The sequence below is a fragment of the Watersipora subatra genome, chromosome 3, assembly GCF_963576615.1.
Source record: "Watersipora subatra chromosome 3, tzWatSuba1.1, whole genome shotgun sequence".
Lineage (NCBI taxonomy): Eukaryota > Metazoa > Bryozoa > Gymnolaemata > Cheilostomatida > Watersiporidae > Watersipora > Watersipora subatra.
Window position 1 is genome coordinate 64,279,150 of NC_088710.1, and position 19,526 is coordinate 64,298,675.

The following is a 19,526-nucleotide window of genomic DNA, read 5'->3' on the forward strand; positions in this document are numbered from 1 at the left end:
CTCAGTCTATTTGGTATTGAGGTTGTTTGTCGAGTTTGTCTCTTTTTGTTAGATTTATCGTTGCCATAGCGAAGCTACGTCTGCGAACCATCCGCAAATCAAAATATTTGTGATTAAAATTTTGTGTATTTGGTTGGCAGATTCAGTGAAAGTTACTTCACTATCAAAGGTGCTGCATTAATCCTTCCTAAATCTGAAAAGGTTCCTCAATCCAAAAAACGTACAAGGAGCAAGTCTTCCTCACAAGGTATGTAGCAGCTATGCAACGGAGGATAACTCCTATTGTCATGAAATGTGTAAACGTGCAACATTAGAAAGCTAGCATATTTTAGATACTAAATCTGCATAACTTCCTTGTCCCATCGCTAATTTGCTCAAATATGTAACATTAAATACAGTTACAGATATTCAGACTCATCTGCAGTGGATGTGTCATCAACTCCGACCAGATGATACAATACAAGTGGTAGGTGTTTAAACATCCATATCAATTACCAATCATAGGAAGTAGGGTCAGAGACCTCTCTATGCTCTTCTTGCTCTGTATAAGTCTACTAATATATCATCCTGCTGGTACACTGTCATGACTTTTAAATCTTTGCCTGTTGGTGACCCGTTGATGGCCTTGTGCAGTGATAAGCCACTCAACTGTGTGACCTATAGGCCATTAAACTAGAAAGCAACACAGAACTGGCAAGATACCTAGCTATAGTGGTCACTGAGGGTGAAGATGGCCAGCAAGAGGGAGTGATTATAGGGATGCACTGCTGCCCAGACGTCGCATACATCGGCCTTGTGCTGCCGGTATACCAGAATACTAGGAAGGAGTTTGATGGTGATGGGTAAGAGTTCTCTATTTGGGTCAATCAACTTTTACGACTTCTCTTCATCTGATACTATTGAGTGATAAAATTATTGACAATAAAACATTAGTTTGTGGATGGATTCACGAGTGCCCGGGAGGGTGTTATTGAGTCTTATCATTGCACAGATATCTAATAAAAGCATGCTTCAGCTTTGTCGCCTTATTAAGAGGAGTCCTGTCATGCTTTTGGGAGACCAAATTAAAAATTCCAACAGATAAAACATTGCCTTGTGAACGCGCATCAAACATCGAAGTCTTTCAGTAATTGAAAAGGCACAGAGAGTTTAATAATTCATACTCAATTATTTTAAAATGAGGAGTTGCATTTTCTATTCTGGATTAAATTGGCAACCACAGAGCTGAACTCGACAATAAATATTGAACAAAGTTTAATTCATCTGGTTATTTGGAAGTAATCACCAATTACTTTGCACTCTGACCTTTCATTGTTGAAAAGAGAAAAGCGTAGCATTGTCTGACACTTTTTGAAGCGAGATTGGCTGTTCCTCAACATAATCTCAATAAAATAGGTGATACATTTGTGACTTGACAAATCTAGTTGAAGTTTGGTGGTTAGTAGTAGTAATCAATAGAGAAACATTCATGTTGAGTCCAATCGGTCCAAGTGATAGTTACATTCTATAATGCGAGTAATAGGTCTAATCAAAACTATGATATATGTATATTAGTTTTTTTTATGTTGAATGAAATTTGAAGGTTTGCAGCATTGTCCCCGACCGCTATGACATCTGCTAGTGCCGGTTCAAACGCTGGCACAAGTACTAGAAAAAGAAACATTTGAGAATGTGAATAAAGATTGTGTAGCAAAAAAAAAGTGGCGTGTGTTCAGATTTGTTACCAGAAGGCAGTTGATTGGGTATGTGGCTTGTAAGAGAAGCGTGTTATTCTGAATGATTGTGCCACAAGCTGTTCACTGATGATGGGTTCAATACAGACAACAATATTCAATGGAGGGGTAACTAAACACAAGAAACACATGCTAAGTCAATAGGGCACATTCTTAAAACTTTATTCTGAACAGGTAACTACAGAGGGTCACCAATAATTGACTGTACAACCAAAGTATCTTTCTCGCTCTCATTGTAAATAACAGCATGGTAACAGAAACAAAAACTTTCTTAAAATATTGTTATTTAAAATTTGATGTACAATCAAACGCATCAGTAGTAGGTCATAGTAATAATAGTGATAATGGTAGAATGAGTGATGAGGGTTACATTAGGCTAACTTTTTGTTGTTGGGAATGGTGAAGGTCCACGCAGATAGAGGCATCAATTCAGTTGTTTTACTCGTATGTTTTCCTTCACTTAGATTTATGCAGTTGATCATCCATCGTTCAGCAGAGAAGTCTTCATGTATTTTCGTTGCTGCATATTGCGATTGTTATGGCACACTGCAGAGGAATTCATCATTCACTCGCTTTTACAGTGGCTTCCGTATCTTAACAGAGGAGCGCTCGCACATTTTTAAACCAATCAGTGTGCAGGCTCTGTGGTCAGCCATCATGTCTCTAGATAAAGTCTGCCAAACCGCGAAGCAGAGTAACCAGACAGCCACTCATGGTTGGGTTGCCCACTACGTTGATAAGGTTGGTGACTTCATCATTTTGTGCAACTCTGGCTTTAACAGATGACTGTTAAATTTGACTGTTTAACTGATTGTACCCGATATATGAACACTTATATGAGGGCAAGAAATAGATCTTTCAAAAGCAAGTTGCAGTTAGCTCCTCCTATTGTGTTATTTGAGAGTCTTGGTGTGGCAGTCACACACCATTCAAAGACCTCATTAAAGATAAACTGACAATAAATTTTATCAGAAAGTTTTGGAGTTTTTCTATCATTTGCGATTGTTTCTGATATTTGAGGTGATCTGACTGTCAGGATGTTTCAATATTAAAACGCTCAAAAAAATGTGCGAAATGGCAGCACTAGTTGTTATCGTTGCAATAGTTGATATCGGCTATTACATTCAAGTTGCAGTGTTGCCCCTCATTATTTGTTATGTGTCAGCGTTATGTGTCTCTATTCTGTCGGTCTCTTTGTAACTATAGGTGTCATAATTGCACGTTCGCGTAATCTGTGCGCTTTAACCACGATCAAATTTTTCGATTTTAATTTGGAATCATCCAAGCAATCAGATCACCTCAAGCGTAGAAAACCCCAAATGGTAGAGAAGTAATTTATACTTTCTGATAAAATCTACTAAAATTTCATGCATGTATATTTTTAACTTTTTGCTCTATGTTAGTGGCGACAACTCAATCTCTATGTTAGTGGCAACAACTCAATCTCTATGTTAGTGGCGACAACTCAATCTCTATGTTAGTGGCGACAACTCAATCTTAACGCATATCAGGATAAAAGCGTGGCTACGCGCATCGACGAAATACGTCATTTACGGAGCTAACTCATTTGCGATCCGACGACAATGCGTTGTCAACACATTGTTTAGAAACAAACATGTTGGTGTTCGTCAGTAAAATTAAAACCGACGCAATTGTAATTGACTTTGAAAGACGATAACAACAAGGCTTCACACAAACAACTATTTATACATGGCATCGGTGTGTCAAGTCGCAGCATATATTTACACTAGAGTGTCGGCTATGGATTTCATCAGTACAGTGCACACCCGAGTTATGATGTACTTGTTATACTTTTTTTTTATTTACAATGTCACACACGATGTTTTTTCATCCCTGACATACATTCTTTTTGCCATACACTATCAACAAACATTTCTCTTGAGATTCAATTTTGGCAGTTGATGTGATGAATACATCGGAATAACAAAGATGCTAATATGCTATTCGCCCAAATTCCTCCAACTACGCTTGAAAGAGATACGACGCTCTCTTTCAATTCAGCGTTATTCGTTTTGTTGTAAGTTATACTGAAAACAATCCGGAAACAGAAAAGTGATAAAATTTTAGACGACAAAGTTGAAGTTTAGTTTAGTAAAATACATACTAAAACATAGCTTTAAGCTTATGCTTAGCACGCTGAATTCATTTAAATTAAATTCAAAGTTTATGTTATACGTCTGTCTCGAAGGTAAGAACTTCCTACAATCTATACTGCACATAGAACATTGCAATGTTACATTGTATTGCCGATCACAACGACTAAATAAACACTCAAGTTACTGTAGGTAACCATAGTTACTAAGGTTAACGTACTATTTTGCTACTAATTTTTAATATGTACAGTACGTATATAAAACTTTTATGTTTTTTTACTAGGGGGTGTTTGCATTAGATAATTATTATGGGTTTCTATACCCCTTATACGGAATTTTTTCCTCAAGATGCCAACACCGGAATGAATTAATGTCGTATGGCAGGGGTACACTGTATATGTAGCCAGGCCTTGAGAAGGTGTTGTACACTGTATATGTAGCCAGGCCTTGAGAAGGTGTTGTACACTGTATATGTAGCCAGGCCTTGAGAAGGTGTTGTACACTGTATATGTAGCCAGGCCTTGAGAAGGTGTTGTACACTGTATATGTAGCCAGGCCTTGAGAAGGTGTTGTACACTGTATATGTAGCCAGGCCTTGAGAAGGTGTTGTACACTGTATATGTGGCCAGGCCTTGAGAAGGTGTTGTACACTGTATATGTAGCCAGGCCTTGAGAAGGTGTTGTACACTGTATATGTAGCCAGGCCTTGAGAAGGTGTTGTACACTGTATATGTGGCCAGGCCTTGAGAAGGTGTTGTACACTGTATATGTAGCCAGGCCTTGAGAAGGTGTTGTACACTGTATATGTAGCCAGGCCTTGAGAAGGTGTTGTACACGGTATATGTAGCCAGGCCTTGAGAAGGTGTTGTACACTGTATATGTAGCCAGGCCTTGAGAAGGTGTTGTACACTGTATATGTAGCCAGGCCTTGAGAAGGTGTTGTACACTGTATATGTAGCCAGGCCTTGAGAAGGTGTTGTACACTGTATATGTAGCCAGGCCTTGAGAAGGTGTTGTACACTGTATATGTAGCCAGGCCTTGAGAAGGTGTTGTACACTGTATATGTAGCCAGGCCTTGAGAAGGTGTTGTACACTGTATATGTAGCCAGGCCTTGAGAAGGTGTTGTACACTGTATATGTAGCCAGGCCTTGAGAAGGTGTTGTACACTGTATATGTGGCCAGGCCTTGAGAAGGTGTTGTACACTGTATATGTAGCCAGGCCTTGAGAAGGTGTTGTACACTGTATATGTAGCCAGGCCTTGAGAAGGTGTTGTACACTGTATATGTAGCCAGGCCTTGAGAAGGTGTTGTACACTGTATATGTAGCCAGGCCTTGAGAAGGTGTTGTACACTGTATATGTAGCCAGGCCTTGAGAAGGTGTTGTACACTGTATATGTAGCCAGGCCTTGAGAAGGTGTTGTACACTGTATATGTAGCCAGGCCTTGAGAAGGTGTTGTACACTGTATATGTGGCCAGGCCTTGAGAAGGTGTTGTACACTGTATATGTAGCCAGGCCTTGAGAAGGTGTTGTACACTGTATATGTAGCCAGGCCTTGAGAAGGTGTTGTACACTGTATATGTAGCCAGGCCTTGAGAAGGTGTTGTACACTGTATATGTAGCCAGGCCTTGAGAAAGTGTTGTACACTGTATATGTAGCCAGGCCTTGAGAAGGTGTTGTACACTGTATATGTGGCCAGGCCTTGGGAAGGTGTTGTACACTGTATATGTAGCCAGGCCTTGAGAAGGTGTTGTACACTGTATATGTAGCCAGGCCTTGAGAAGGTGTTGTACACTGTATATGTGGCCAGGCCTTGAGAAGGTGTTGTACACTGTATATGTAGCCAGGCCTTGAGAAGGTGTTGTACACTGTATATGTAGCCAGGCCTTGAGAAGGTGTTGTACACTGTATATGTAGCCAGGCCTTGAGAAGGTGTTGTACACTGTATATGTAGCCAGGCCTTGAGAAGGTGTTGTACACTGTATATGTAGCCAGGCCTTGAGAAGGTGTTGTACACTGTATATGTAGCCAGGCCTTGAGAAGGTGTTGTACACTGTATATGTAGCCAGGCCTTGAGAAGGTGTTGTACACTGTATATGTAGCCAGGCCTTGAGAAGGTGTTGTACACTGTATATGTAGCCAGGCCTTGAGAAGGTGTTGTACACTGTATATGTAGCCAGGCCTTGAGAAGGTGTTGTACACTGTATATGTGGCCAGGCCTTGAGAAGGTGTTGGTGGAACGCCATTATCTTTGTTAGTAAATCTCACTTTTGTCATTGCGTGTATGTGTGTGTGTGTGTGTGTGTCCGCGCATGTGTGTGTGTGCGTGTCCGTTAGTCTGTGTAAATGATATTATACATTTCCACGTTTTTTGCCCAATTTTGTCGGGTCGCCAAAAATATTTTGGTTTCAAAACTCCCATCTGTTTCCTGAGAAACAGTCTCTTGAACACCCACCTGTGGGCTATTTTGTTGAAAATTAAAGAAATCCTGAGCAACACAGTACTTACAGCTAATATTAAAACCCATACACTGTTCGCTATTCAAATAACACCATCCCATGCTAATGAAGTGAGCGTCTGTTTACTTACATGCATATATGCAGGCACCTTGGCACATTCACACATTTTATGGCAGCATTTCATAGCCATGGCTTGCTATAATTACCAAACATGACTGGATGTTGCTCATGGTAAGTGTATCATATTCATTGGTAGATGACAGATGACCAGTCAATGCTCAATGAATGGGACATGATGGAGGATCTCATGGTGGCTAGAGAGCCGTCCCCAGGCGCATTTCTAGACAAGGATACTAGCACCATAGAGCAGCAGATCAGAGTGAATCTACGCGAATTGCTCACAGGTTATGATCTGGAAGAGGTTACTAGTTATGAGGTAAGGACTTTGTTCTCTATTTTATCCTATAAAAGTGTTGGGGTTGTATCTCTGGTTAACACGGGGAGCATTTGCTGCCAAATATTTCAACAGGAGCACTGAGTATATTCCATTTCATATTTCTGCTTGATTAGCTAGTGCTGGAAGCGTATCATGCTATGGGTATGGTTGACATCACCGCTTGAATCGTACAGCTTTTACACGTATTGAAATGGTGAATTGCCCATGGCCTTGTAATTAAATGTTACCAAAACTCCTCCATGCATAGCACTTTTCAGGTTTATCATTTTTCAATAATGACCATTTGTATCTTTAACAAATATATCACAATAGCCAATTACACAAAGCTACACACATTCATTATGTTCAATATTTGCAATGGACTTCAAAAGATTCATCTTTGGTTGGTTCATTGTAGTGCATGTAATCACATTTTCATTGGTCTGAGCCAGCTCATCCCTACACACAGATGAGCAGGCAATTTATCAACTGAATGGCTGATTAGATGTACTGAAGTTTGAATGAAAATTACAATCACTTATGCATCTTCATTTATCACACGACCAGGAAGCCCTGAATATAGAAATGTATAAATTGATTCATGGGTGGGAACAACTCCAAATTTACAGTCACTCGTCATACATGAATTTGGCTTGAGTGATTGGTAAGAACACGCTGCAACTTACCCAAATGAGTGCATTTATACTGCATGATTTGGGCAAAGTTATGAATTTCTACTCATGCTATTGTAGGTAGCCGCGCATGTCTTTTTTGAGTCAGTGATGAGTAGATCTGGTGAAAGGTACATTCTCAGTACGCTTTTTTCAAAATGTTGACAAGAGTGCGAGGTGTAAAGGGCCGAATAGACAGGAGTGCAGGATGTAAAGGGCCGAATAGACAAGAGTGCAGGGTGTAAAGGGCCGAATAGACAAGAGTGCAGGGTGTAAAGGGCCGAATAGACAAGAGTGCAGGGTGTAAATGGCCGAATAGACAGGAGTGCAGGATGTAAAGGGCCGAATAGACAAGAGTGCAGGGTGTAAAGGGCCGAATAGACAAGAGTGCAGGGTGTAAATGGCCGAATAGACAGGAGTGCAGGATGTAAAGGGCCGAATAGACAAGAGTGCAGGGTGTTAATGGCTGAATAGACAGGAGTGCAGGGTGTTAATGGCCGAATAGACAAGAGTGCAGGGTGTAAAGGGCCGAATAGACAAGAGTGTAGGGTGTAAATGGCCGAATAGACAGGAGTGCAGGATGTGAAGGGCCGAATAGACAAGAGTGCAGGGTGTAAAGTGTCGAATAGACAAGAGTGCAGGGTGTAAAGGGTCGAATAGACAAGAGTGCAGGGTGTAAAGGGTCGAATAGACAAGAGTGCAGGGTGTAAAGGGTCGAATAGACAAGAGTGCAGGGTGTAAATGGCCGAATACTAGGAAACTACCGAATTGATTAAGGCTCAGCAAAAACAAACTACTTATTGATTAGAGCACCAGATTTGTTAGTGACAGTCAATTAGTAGCAAATATGTTGACTTTCGTCTAGTTTTTATTTGAATTTTTTATTACAGCCACGTTTTCAATAGACGCTAAAGATCACACTTGATCGACTTATTGCAGATCATTCACATTATTCCTAAAACATCATGCGAGTTGGCTGAGTGTAAAAGGTTCGCTACCTCAACATCACCGTACCAATGACTGCGGTTGTATATTGGTCAAAATGTCGCCGATATCAAGTTTTACTAAATTTATTCCATCTTGTGGCTAATAACCTTACTTAAAAGTTTCTGACTGCCGGTTCTCTCAATGAGATAGCATGTTTTTGAAAAGTCGATAGACAAAACTTGGACAACACTCTGGATGTTTAATATAAGGCCACGTCTGCAGACAAGCTAGTGCCTTCATCATTTGTTTGAACTGTTTCTGCTTTCTAAAGTATAATCTCTATCTTTTAGTGCTTTAGTATTGATTTTGCATCGGGGCATGGAGGTTGCTGTAAACGCTAGGCACGCTTGTCTGATAGAAAAATCTTTTACTAAAAACGTGGTACAAATATTACAGTTTTGTAAAAGACGTTTTTCATACTACATTATAAGTACTGAGGTAGTTTAATTATTGGTCTTAAAGTTTCAGTGTAAGTAGCTAGATGATATATACCATCAAGTTTTGTGGGTTCTGTACAATCTTTTTGGATCTCAGTTGTTCCTTTTAGAACTATCCAACTGCTCACTTCAACATTGACAGAGTATCCATTTCTAGTCAGTTCCCATGGTTGTATTTTGGCAGATGCGAATGAAGCTGGAGCAGTGCCTGGACAGATCTCTGAAAGAGTACAGAAGTTTCATAGACCAGGAGATGCTGCTGATCATCAGACAGCTTGATGCTGCCTCTCAAATATTTGACTTCGTTTATCTTGGTTCCGAGTGGAATGCCTGCAACCTGCAAGAACTCCAAGAAAATGGGTGGGTGGATTTGTCTTCAGTTGAAAACTATGGCTGCGGATATTCCTATTTAACTTCATGTTAATAGCTACTGATTTGTGAGAGATGTTGAGTGGTGTGGCACTATATATCAAAGTACTAAAATGTTAACATTTATCCTAGTACATCTGAATCAGATGATGACTCTGGTGCCGAGCTATACCAAACTTGACTCTGTATAGTGATTGTTTTTTCATAGCGTGAATGTGACTTTCTTTTGCAAGTTCTCAGGTTTTCTATTCTCCCATTCCATTAACTAGAAATCATATTTTCCATGAATCGTGCACAGATTAGTTTTGTTGTAAAGTAATATTTTTTCTTCACCATGACAAATACAGTTCTACAAACGGAGTGTCATATTCAATCATAGACATGGCAATAATACATATCTCATATGTCATACATTGCTTTGGTCTGACAAACAGGCAATCAGTAGTCCGTCATTCTACATAGGTTTTGCAGCTCTGCAGTTGTATACATGTAGATAGAGGATAAGAATTCTGGTTTTGATTGGCAGATAATTTCTTAGCTAACAAAGAAAAAATTTCAACGTAGTCAAAGTTTTTTAGTTGTCCTTCTAACAATTAGCCTTAGTAGAGCAAAGTATGGAAAGAGTACAGGTTTGTCTAACTCTATGTTACCCTGGATTAACAGTCAACTAAATCACACTTTTAATAGTCATTTCTGGTGAAATTTTACTTGATAAATATCCACAAATGTGCATATCACGCATTCTTCTTTCTATTCTATGTAACGCTTTTCTATGGTTTTATGTCATGCTTTCACATCTATCTCGTGTAGGCCTACAGCCTTTCATACCAATAGCATCCACGTGTATAGACTCCGTTTATGTTAGCTGTTTTTAACAGCCTATTTCTTTTCTAGAATTGGCTACATTTTAAATGTGACCAAAGAGATAGACAATTTCTTTCCTGGAATGTTCAAGTATATGAACGTACGACTTTATGATGATGAATGTTCTAACCTCATGAAGTCATGGGAGAACACACATGGCTTTATTTGCAAAGCGAGGAAAAATAACTCTAAAATATTGGTACACTGTAAGATGGGGGTCAGCAGGTCAGCGTCCACGGTTAGTATATTATCGCCAACAGAGTTCAATGTGAACAGCATTGATGAAATCTTCTTACAAGTCTTTACGTAGCTGAAAAGTTTTTTTGTAAAATAATTTATGTTTCTCTGTTTGTTTGTGAAAGTTTCCTGCGAGTGAGTGGGAATATGTTGTTTCTATATTACTTCTTATAAAAAAGTTGTGTTGCATGAGCTCTGATGTTTCAGGTGCTCCGACAAAAAATGCCAGCACTGATATGCAATTTCATTCAAGAACATTTTCATTTTACGTTCTTCATCAGGAGTTGTCTCAATCTTAAACTCAATCTATATATATATTTTTCAAAGTTTATTTGTTTGTCCATCATTGTATACGTATGTCCATCTATAGCTATTAAAATCTTCGAATAAAGAATCCGTACCACAGAGGATTTGATCTTGGACCCTCCTATTTACCAGTCCGACGCCTTACCAATTCAGCCATAGCCGAGCTTGATAGATTTGCTAGGCGATATATGTTGGTATATGGGAGCAAATATGCTACCGCTTTTTGTTACCAATCAATTAGCTTTCTGGGGTCACGCCAATTTTTTTGAATTGTACTATATTGAGTACGAGACTGAAACCTTCAGATTGAGTAATAACTGTACTTGGCAAACAGAAGGGCTCCTCATGAGATAGACAATAGTATTTAATGATTACAAGTGGAAATTATACAGCGGTAGTTTGTGTGAACCAGCCTGAGAATGCATCCTTCAAGGTGACAGAGAGACACTGTTATGAAACTATTATGCGATGATGAGGTGAAATCTAAGGCCTCAAAAGAATACTTCTAAATCGGAGCACTCGAGCTGATATATCTGTCGTAATGAAATGTAATGTTTTAATTTGTCACTTTACTTTATCAATATCTGATGAGTCAAAAAACATTAAATACCACAAGTGAACAGATTTTACTGAGCAAATATTCCTTTTTGCAAAAAATATGCTGAGGAGGTAGACAGCATTTTCTCTAAAAAAAACAACATAAATTTTATTTGAAAATAATGCTGATAATAATTTATTTATAAACAATGAGAGGCAACTCTCGTTGCCTCTCATTGTTTATAAGCTGATTTTTACTACCCGGGCAACGCCGGGTAGCACAGCTAGTCTGTATTAAAAGTATGTAGTTAATGGTGAGAAAGAAGTTGGATCCTTTTTGTTGTCAGGTGATAGCATTTGCTATGAAGGAGTTCAACTGGAGCCTTGAACACGCCCTTCACGTAGTGCAAGCAAAGAGGTCTGTCATCAAGCCTAATGACTCCTTCATGCAGCAGTTGCAGACCTATGAAGGAATTCTCATGGCCAGGTACACTTTCCTTCATCTAACCACCATCTAAACATTGCATCAAATTGAGAAAACTGCTCCTCTCCTACAATGAGAAAGAAAGTGCTGGCTCGTTTGTGTGCTGTCAAAAGCCTTAGAATAAACAGAGTTGTTCTCAATAAGTTGATCATGAGAGAAGTGCGACTAACAACACTGAGGTCACAGATTCTTCCTGTGACTGTAAATGTCATATCGGCAGTGTCATGCTCAATGCTAATAAAACTTACCTCCTGCACGCTTTTTAAAACACAGTCTATGAAACTACCTACAGTCAAACGTGGATAACTCGGCCACGGATATTTCGAACACATTGTTAACTTGAACGGATTCTTTGGTCCGTTCATACGTAATGATAAATTGCTTGAGATAACTCGAACTTAACATCATTAACTCGAACGGTTTTTTTGCCGAAGGAACAAACTTTGGTTGATATTTATGTAAATTCCTTCGGATTAAACCAAACTTTGGTTTGTTTCAATCCGAAGGAATTTACATTAGTCGCACAGCTACGACTACTCTGCCTTCCTAGCGAGTACAGCGCTCCATATATGTATATTGTGTACATACATTTCCCCCGTACTGTATAATGGAATCGATTAGGAAATCGTATAAAACCTGATTAATGGGGTCGCTAACACGTCGGCTAAGTTACGACCAAACTAAAAACGTCACAAAGTATTAGCGATAAAAATTTAATAAAGATCGACACAACATGCAAAATGCATATTGTAAGAGTGATTATATGCGGATATATAAGGATAAAACACCTTTTTACAGACTACGCTCGATAGGTTTTTTAAATGAAACAACTGATCAGATGTAAAGCATGCGATTTTGGATTGGTCGTAAATGTTTACTCTTGTGAAGTTTTAAAAATTATCCGAAAATTTAGATATTTTTCTATCAGCTGAGATTTGTTTGTAGTTTCAGGTGATGTGACTGCCAGGATGTTTTAAGATTAAAATTGGCAAAATTGATCTCTGCTTAAACGCTCAGAAGAAAAAAGATGGGTCTTATTCTCTGAGTATTTCAACGGCGATCAAGTTTTGCCAATTTTAATCTGAAAACCTCATGGCAGTACATCACCTAAAACAACAAACAAATCTCAAGTGACAGAAAAATATCTATACTTCCTGATAAATAATTTTGAAACTTTACATGAGCGGCTCTATAACTTGCAACAAGAAATCTATGATTTTGCTGTATACATAGTTTGTATATGTACATGTATATTCTGTTAAATACATGGACATGTGACAGCGCTCTGATAACTGGAACGCTCTGATAACTCGGACACTCGCTTGGTCCCGTGAAGTTCGAGTTATCCATGTTTGACTGTATTTGCTAATTTGATTTTGAAGAAAGGCTTTTTTTGCTATATTTGAAGATCTAATTTGACCTAAAATGAAAAGGTGGGGGACTGTTGTGTTTCCTGTTGACAACAGTATATGACAACAGTGTGTGACAACAGTGTGTGACAACAGTATATCATAAAGAGGGATTACTCTTCCTTCACGCCACTTACACGCTGCCTATATTTAATACTCTACTCTTTCTAATGAAGGCCACGCTACCTTGATTGTTGCGTATCAATCGTCTCATTGGTTTATCACAGTGCCGCCCGACAGGAGGCCCTGGGACTGCATGCGGCCCTTAGCCACCTTCCGATAATTTTTTGTAATGTGTGAAATATGCACTGATCGATCAATGAACATCCCTTTTACGAGCTGTCAACAGAGTACATGTACTGTATATGTCAATATTTAGACCAATATTTTATACAAGCAATAACAGTATGTATTGGCAATGAGCACTTTTAATAGGTAGAGGTACCTTAAGTTGGCGTTTTTCCCATATTATGATTTCTCCGTCATCAGTATTTAGATTGTAAGCAGGTAGAAGGGAAAGTCCCAGACAAAGCTCGTTTGTGATGGTGAGTAAATTCTGTTTTATATCAGTGTTAGGAAAGTTGATCAGGAAGGACGAAATTTTAACAATAAACGGAAATGCAAATATTTTGTGAAGCAACATGCATAAAAAGCCATTTGTGTAATCTGTAGCGACATGATATCTATTACCATACCATTATAACATGCGCCGCCACCATACCACACATCATGCTAATTACGATCCGTACCAAGGGCAAGTAAGAAAAGAGAGATATGATTCAATGTCTCAAAGATGGCGGGCCAGCAACAACACTTCACCCACTGCCAAATGTAGTCTTGTTATATGGAAAAAAATTGGAGAGAGACAATTACAATTTCAGCATGACGAATTTGCAAAGGAGGTACGTACGATGGATGTCATAGTATTATGCATATCATACATGTATTTTTATGCCTAATAAAAAGGAATATTTGTTAATTTGTTGTCATTTATAATGGGATGAATGTATTTGTTATTATTGCTAATTGGGGAATAAAATAAACATACAGTAAAGTAGGCTGAGGCTATAAATATACATATACATAATTTCATTCGACGGTGACTGAAATTACTTTCACTTTCCAAACCATGCGACATAATTTGAAGCTTTCTCTTGCAGGTTCTTACTGCATTTGTGGAAGAACATTGTCCAAAAAGTAAAGAAGCTCTTAAAAGTACATTTCTCTGAAGATAGAAGATTGAGAAGATGACATTGAACATTCAGCTAAATTGGTTGCATCCGTATACTTTAGTATCGGCCTGGATGAAAGTACTGACAACTCTCAGGGCGGTGTTGGTGTGAGAGGGGTTGATGAACATTTCAATGTAACAGAGGATTTCTTTACCTTGGTCAGCGTTCATGGCACGACAACTGGCCGAAGTGATTGAGAGCCTGTCGAAGCACCTAGCTGAGTTGAACTTACCCTTTGAGAAACTCTCTAGTGTGTGTACAAGGTGAAGCGCTTGCGATAACTCGCACACAGAGTGGCCTGAAGTCAAGGTTATGGAAGATTCCACCATTCATCTGTCATCGCAAATACACCAAGATAATCTGGCAGCTCAAACTCGGAAGATGTACCATGTGATGAACCTAGTTGTGTCAACGGTAAATTTCATAAGGTCGAGAGCACTAAACCACTGCAATTCAAAGAAATGCTTGAAGAGAATCATTCTGAGTTCACTGATGTAACATATTACTGCAGTGCGATGGTTCAGCAGTGCCAAAACTCTGCATCAATTTGCTAGTCTTGTAAATGAGATCGACTCATCCACCAAGAGTAAAGGGTGGAAACAGAGTTCTCTGATGTGAAATGAATAAACTACTTGTCATTCCTAGCAGACATCACTGAACAGATGTCAACATTAAACAAGCAGCTTCAGGAGAAGCAACAGCACATTTCAGTACTCTGGCAGCATGTCACCATATTAAGAAGTCAACTCAAGCTGTGGAGGAGATAATTCGGAAAATGGAACCTGTCCGCATTTTAAAAACTTTCAAGAGAGAATATAGAATGCAAACAATCTTGTTGATCTTGCTTCATATGTTCAAATAGTCACAGGTCTTTATGATGAGTTTTGTTTGTTTCCTCAATTCGACACTTCTAGGAACTCGATACAACTCTTCTCTGATCTCTTCAGTGTTGACCCAGAACATGCACCAGTTGATATACAGCTTGAACTCATAGAACTCCAATGTGATGACTGTCTCAAGCAACACCATGAACGTCACAAACTTGTCAAGTTTATCATGATTTCTTACCTCAGGCCACATATCCCAGTATATATAAACATGCCTTGAAAGTGGTGAGTTTGCTTTGTTCAATTTATTTCTGTAAGCAGCTGCTCAGTAAAAGGAAACACACAGAAAACAGGTCTCGCACATGTTACAACGCACATGCCTTACAGATAAGCATTCGATGCAACAACTCAGAGTTGCATCATCGGCAACAAAACCTGGCATTTAGCGAGTTGTGAGAGAAAAACTTTACCAGGTTTTTTACTTGAACACAGCCAAGGTTACCCTTGGCTGTGTTTAATCTGTAAATAGCTCTGTATACAGATTTCCAGTGCAGGAACATGGCACTTCTCCAAATAAAATAGTACAATTTATTTTGTTGTTGAATGATTCTTCTGTTCGCTATTTTTATCGATATATGGTTATGTGTACATTGTATGCACAATTTTCTTTGATACAGTATCTCATTCATACATACATAATATTTAAATACAAGCACCAAACCAACATGCTATCTTCAGTTGTATATCTCTCTTATTTGCATGCTCAGAAATTCTGCCGCTAGTTTACAATACTTGGTCCTTTGGAATCGACTCAACGTTACGTGGGGTATTCACGGTAAAAAGGTTGACCACTCCTGGTTTAGCATGTCCCAGTTCTGCATCTTGAGTGCGTCACCACTGCCTTATTAACGAAATTCAAATTTTTCTGTACAGCGTCAGTTTAAAAAATATGTCTGACACTTACCTCACCTGACACTGAGGCAACCAGAGATATAACAGCTGGGTAGCCAGTTGTAGAATAAATGTTATGAAAATGAGGGTGGTGAAGCCTTTCTATTTGGCAGTGAAGGCAATTGTAACTAATTAACAAGAAGACAAAATAGATCGAATACCAAATACAAATAGACCGAATTGGATGAGTAAATTGACAAACTTTACCTGGGAAAATTATCCAAACTACGAGACATTAATCAATTAAACATAAGTTCAAAGCTTATCCAAAACCCAAAGTGAGTCATCCTTTATTTAATTTACAAGGATCATAAATCAGCGTTAGAGCTGTAAAGTTAGTTTTATTACTCATCACTGTCTTGTCTACACTATTACATTATGTTTAGAGGCTATCTATCCCCTTGGCTGTGTTTTTAGCAGTGTTTGTTCATGCAAAACAGTACAGGCTTCGTTGTCATTCATCTTCCATCGAGGGTAGGCAGTGAATAGATGGTAATGTGATAATGAAGGAGGTGAATGATGGTATGCATGCCAATCAGAATTTACAGTATAGTGAAACCTCGGTTCTCGAATGCTTTGGTTCATGACCAATTAGGTTAAAACCAAAAAAATTGAGAATTATTCGTCTCGGATCTCGAACATAAATTCGGTACTAGACCTAACCGGAGCATGCGCATTAGAATTAAACGTTCAGAAAAGCTCCGGAAACAGCATGGAAACGCTCGTTAACAAAGGGAGAAGCAAGCTACGCTTCATAAATTCTTTCCAAAAAGGAAAAAACCATCTGGGACGACATCCCTCTACCGAAGAGATTTGCTAGGGAGACAACTCCTCCAGTCGAGTTACCCTAAATTGTTTTGAAGGAGGATTCTCCTTCAAAGATGTGAAGTAAACATGCCATTGGTGTTTATATTTTCTTTTTCACACGATTTCTGATGTAACTGATCTGTTGTATTTTTCGCTGTTTCATTATCAATTTCTGCAATTTTTGGTATTGTATCTTAACCTAAATGTTTTCGAGGTTTTAGAGCAAAACCTATGAAAGATTTAGTTTTTGTTTTCTGTTTTCATTATCATAGATAGAAAATCTTTTATTAAAAATAAACACGATCTATATCTACCCGTTTTTATTTATAGTATGTAGTATACAGTACAGTGTATGTTGTAAAATGTTTAAAAATTCTTTACCAAAGTTGTTTTCTCGTCTTAGAACGAATTACAATTTACATACATTAATTCTAATGGGAATAATTGTTTCGGATCTCGAACAACTCAGTTTTCGAACAACCTTCTGGAACGGATTATGTTCGAGATCCGAGGTTCCACTGTAGTTCTTTTCCCGGATATTATACATCCAGCATTATTTTCAAATAAAATTTATGTTGTTTTTTTAGGGAAAATGCTGTCTACCTCCTCAGCATATCTTTGCAAGAAGGAATATTTGCTCAGTAAAATCTGTTCACTTGTGGTATTTAATGTTTTTGACTCATCAGATATTGATAAAGTAAAGTGACATATTAAAACATTACATTTCATTACGACAGATATATCAGCTCGAGTGCTCCGATTTAGAAGTATTCTTTTGATGCCTTAGATTTCACCTCACCATCGCATAATAGTTTCATAACAGGGTATCTCTGTCACCTTGAAGGATGCATTCTCAGGCTGGTTCACACAAACTACAGCTGTATAATTTCCAATTGTAATCATTAAATACTATTGTCTATCTCATGAGAAGCCCTTCTGTCTGCCAAGTATAGTTATTACTCAATCTGAAGGTTTCAGTCTCGTACTCAATATAGTACAATTCAAAAAAATTGGCGTGACCCCAGAAAGCTAATTGATTGGTATTCGTATCAACACTTATTGTGGATTGTCTACTTTGCAGTAAGAATCGCTCCATATTTAGCAATGGATCTGAAGTACAGCAGGCAAAGCCAGAGCCACAGGAAGCTGGAGCAGGTAAAATTATAGTCATGTATTTCTGATTGTCATTGTTTTGCTTCTTCCTTTTACAAGTGTCACACCGCTGCTTCATGCAGCATATACATGTATTTGTTTCTTGCCCCTTTTTAAATAATTGTGCTCCTAAAAATGCAGTCTGTCCGGCTCCTTCGTAATATAAAATTCATCGAGTGTCTCTTTTGTCCTGATAGCTGTTGCTTCTATGCTGTATTCTCTATTTATATAGCTTTACCTTATCAAATTTGACAGGTTACTTCCATATTCTGTATGGGGATGACAACCTGTCCCCCTAAACCCAGTAGTATACTCTCTTGGAAACACAGGTTTATGTATTCAAAGAACTAACACTTTACTGCTAGACCATTTTGAAAGCCTGCTTTGGCTACCTGAAAACCTCAGTCCTAGCCAATTGTAATTGGCTATTTATGAGCTGGTTGATGATTGGTTGGTTTTCATTGCAATGAGACCGCGCAGTACTAGACCCAACGCTCTGTGTTTCTGCTAAGTGCATCGCTCTCTCTGTGGGCATGTTTGGTTTCTTTCTAGCATGCATCGGAACAAGCTCCTAGTCCTCTTTAATACTCACATTTATCTAATGTCGTAGCTCTTCCCGCTTTCACTGTCAAACACATTAGTGCTGACCATTTGACCATCTTTACGATGCTTCAAGCTTACGGTGTTTAGTTTGATTGTCTTGTCTGGCCTGGAAATCAAGGTTGAATTCTTTGGTTTCTGCGCTGTTCTTTTCTCGAATAAGTCTAAATACAATCCAGTCCTGCATTTGCTGGCTGTGCATAATTTAAGGCAGGCAGCTTTATTATTGAATATTCTTTTGAATGTGTTTCATTTTATTGCACAGTCAACTGAAGCAGAAGCTATTCATTATTTTGGTATCATTATTATTATTATTCACCTAATAGGCAATCCCATGTTTAAAAAGCTTTTTCATAGATTAAAATAGTTTCTGTTGGTAAATATAATCAAAGCAAGCAGGTTAAATATTCTTTGAAATTTCCTTGTCTTATGTACATGTATTTTAATGCTACTGTGAAAAATTTCCATCCTTGCTCTCAGAGATGCAGAGTTTGCGTCTGACGCACATTTGTTACATTACAGCGGGTCAAGGACAAAGCACGGCATCACATACTACTTCAGACAAACTACAAAGCGATTCGGATTCTGAGGAGGCGAGCTCTGGGAGCACAACTAACTATAGTTTAGACGAGGACTCGGATACTGCCAGCTCGGCTGATGATGGCCGTGTTGTTGGTCTACATTACAGCAAGCTATCCAGTAGTCCAGGCAGCGATATTCTTTCTGCCACTCTTAGTAATACTCACTCTCTATCAGATGCTCAGGCAGCTGACGAGCAAGCATCCTCCGCCCAATTAGGTAGGCAGAAGTAACCTGTGTATCCATACCGATAGGTCTGTATGTACGTGTCTATGGCGCATAGACTTTCAAATAGCTATGCGTTATTGCTTGGAAATTGCATACAGACTCC

General features: G+C 38.7%; 1 protein-coding gene across 3 annotated transcripts in view; it reads left to right on the forward strand.

The window, feature by feature from the left end:
- LOC137389862 (protein phosphatase Slingshot homolog 3-like) overlaps positions 1-19,526 on the forward strand; it is a 38,801-nt gene that overhangs the window by 15,740 nt on the left and 3,535 nt on the right. The window contains exons 5-14 of one of the 3 annotated variants that reach the window (XM_068076006.1): positions 141-247; positions 399-466; positions 664-842; positions 2,315-2,474; positions 6,567-6,746; positions 9,026-9,201; positions 10,105-10,312; positions 11,502-11,641; positions 17,946-18,019; positions 19,139-19,414. In XM_068076006.1, the coding sequence (XP_067932107.1) occupies positions 141-247; positions 399-466; positions 664-842; positions 2,315-2,474; positions 6,567-6,746; positions 9,026-9,201; positions 10,105-10,312; positions 11,502-11,641; positions 17,946-18,019; positions 19,139-19,414 (1,568 nt within the window). Of the gene's footprint in view, positions 1-140; positions 248-398; positions 467-490; positions 843-2,314; positions 2,475-6,566; positions 6,747-9,025; positions 9,202-10,104; positions 10,313-11,501; positions 11,642-17,945; positions 18,020-19,138; positions 19,415-19,526 lie in introns of those variants that run through there. The other 2 variants (XM_068076007.1, XM_068076008.1) reach the window with 2 other exon arrangements.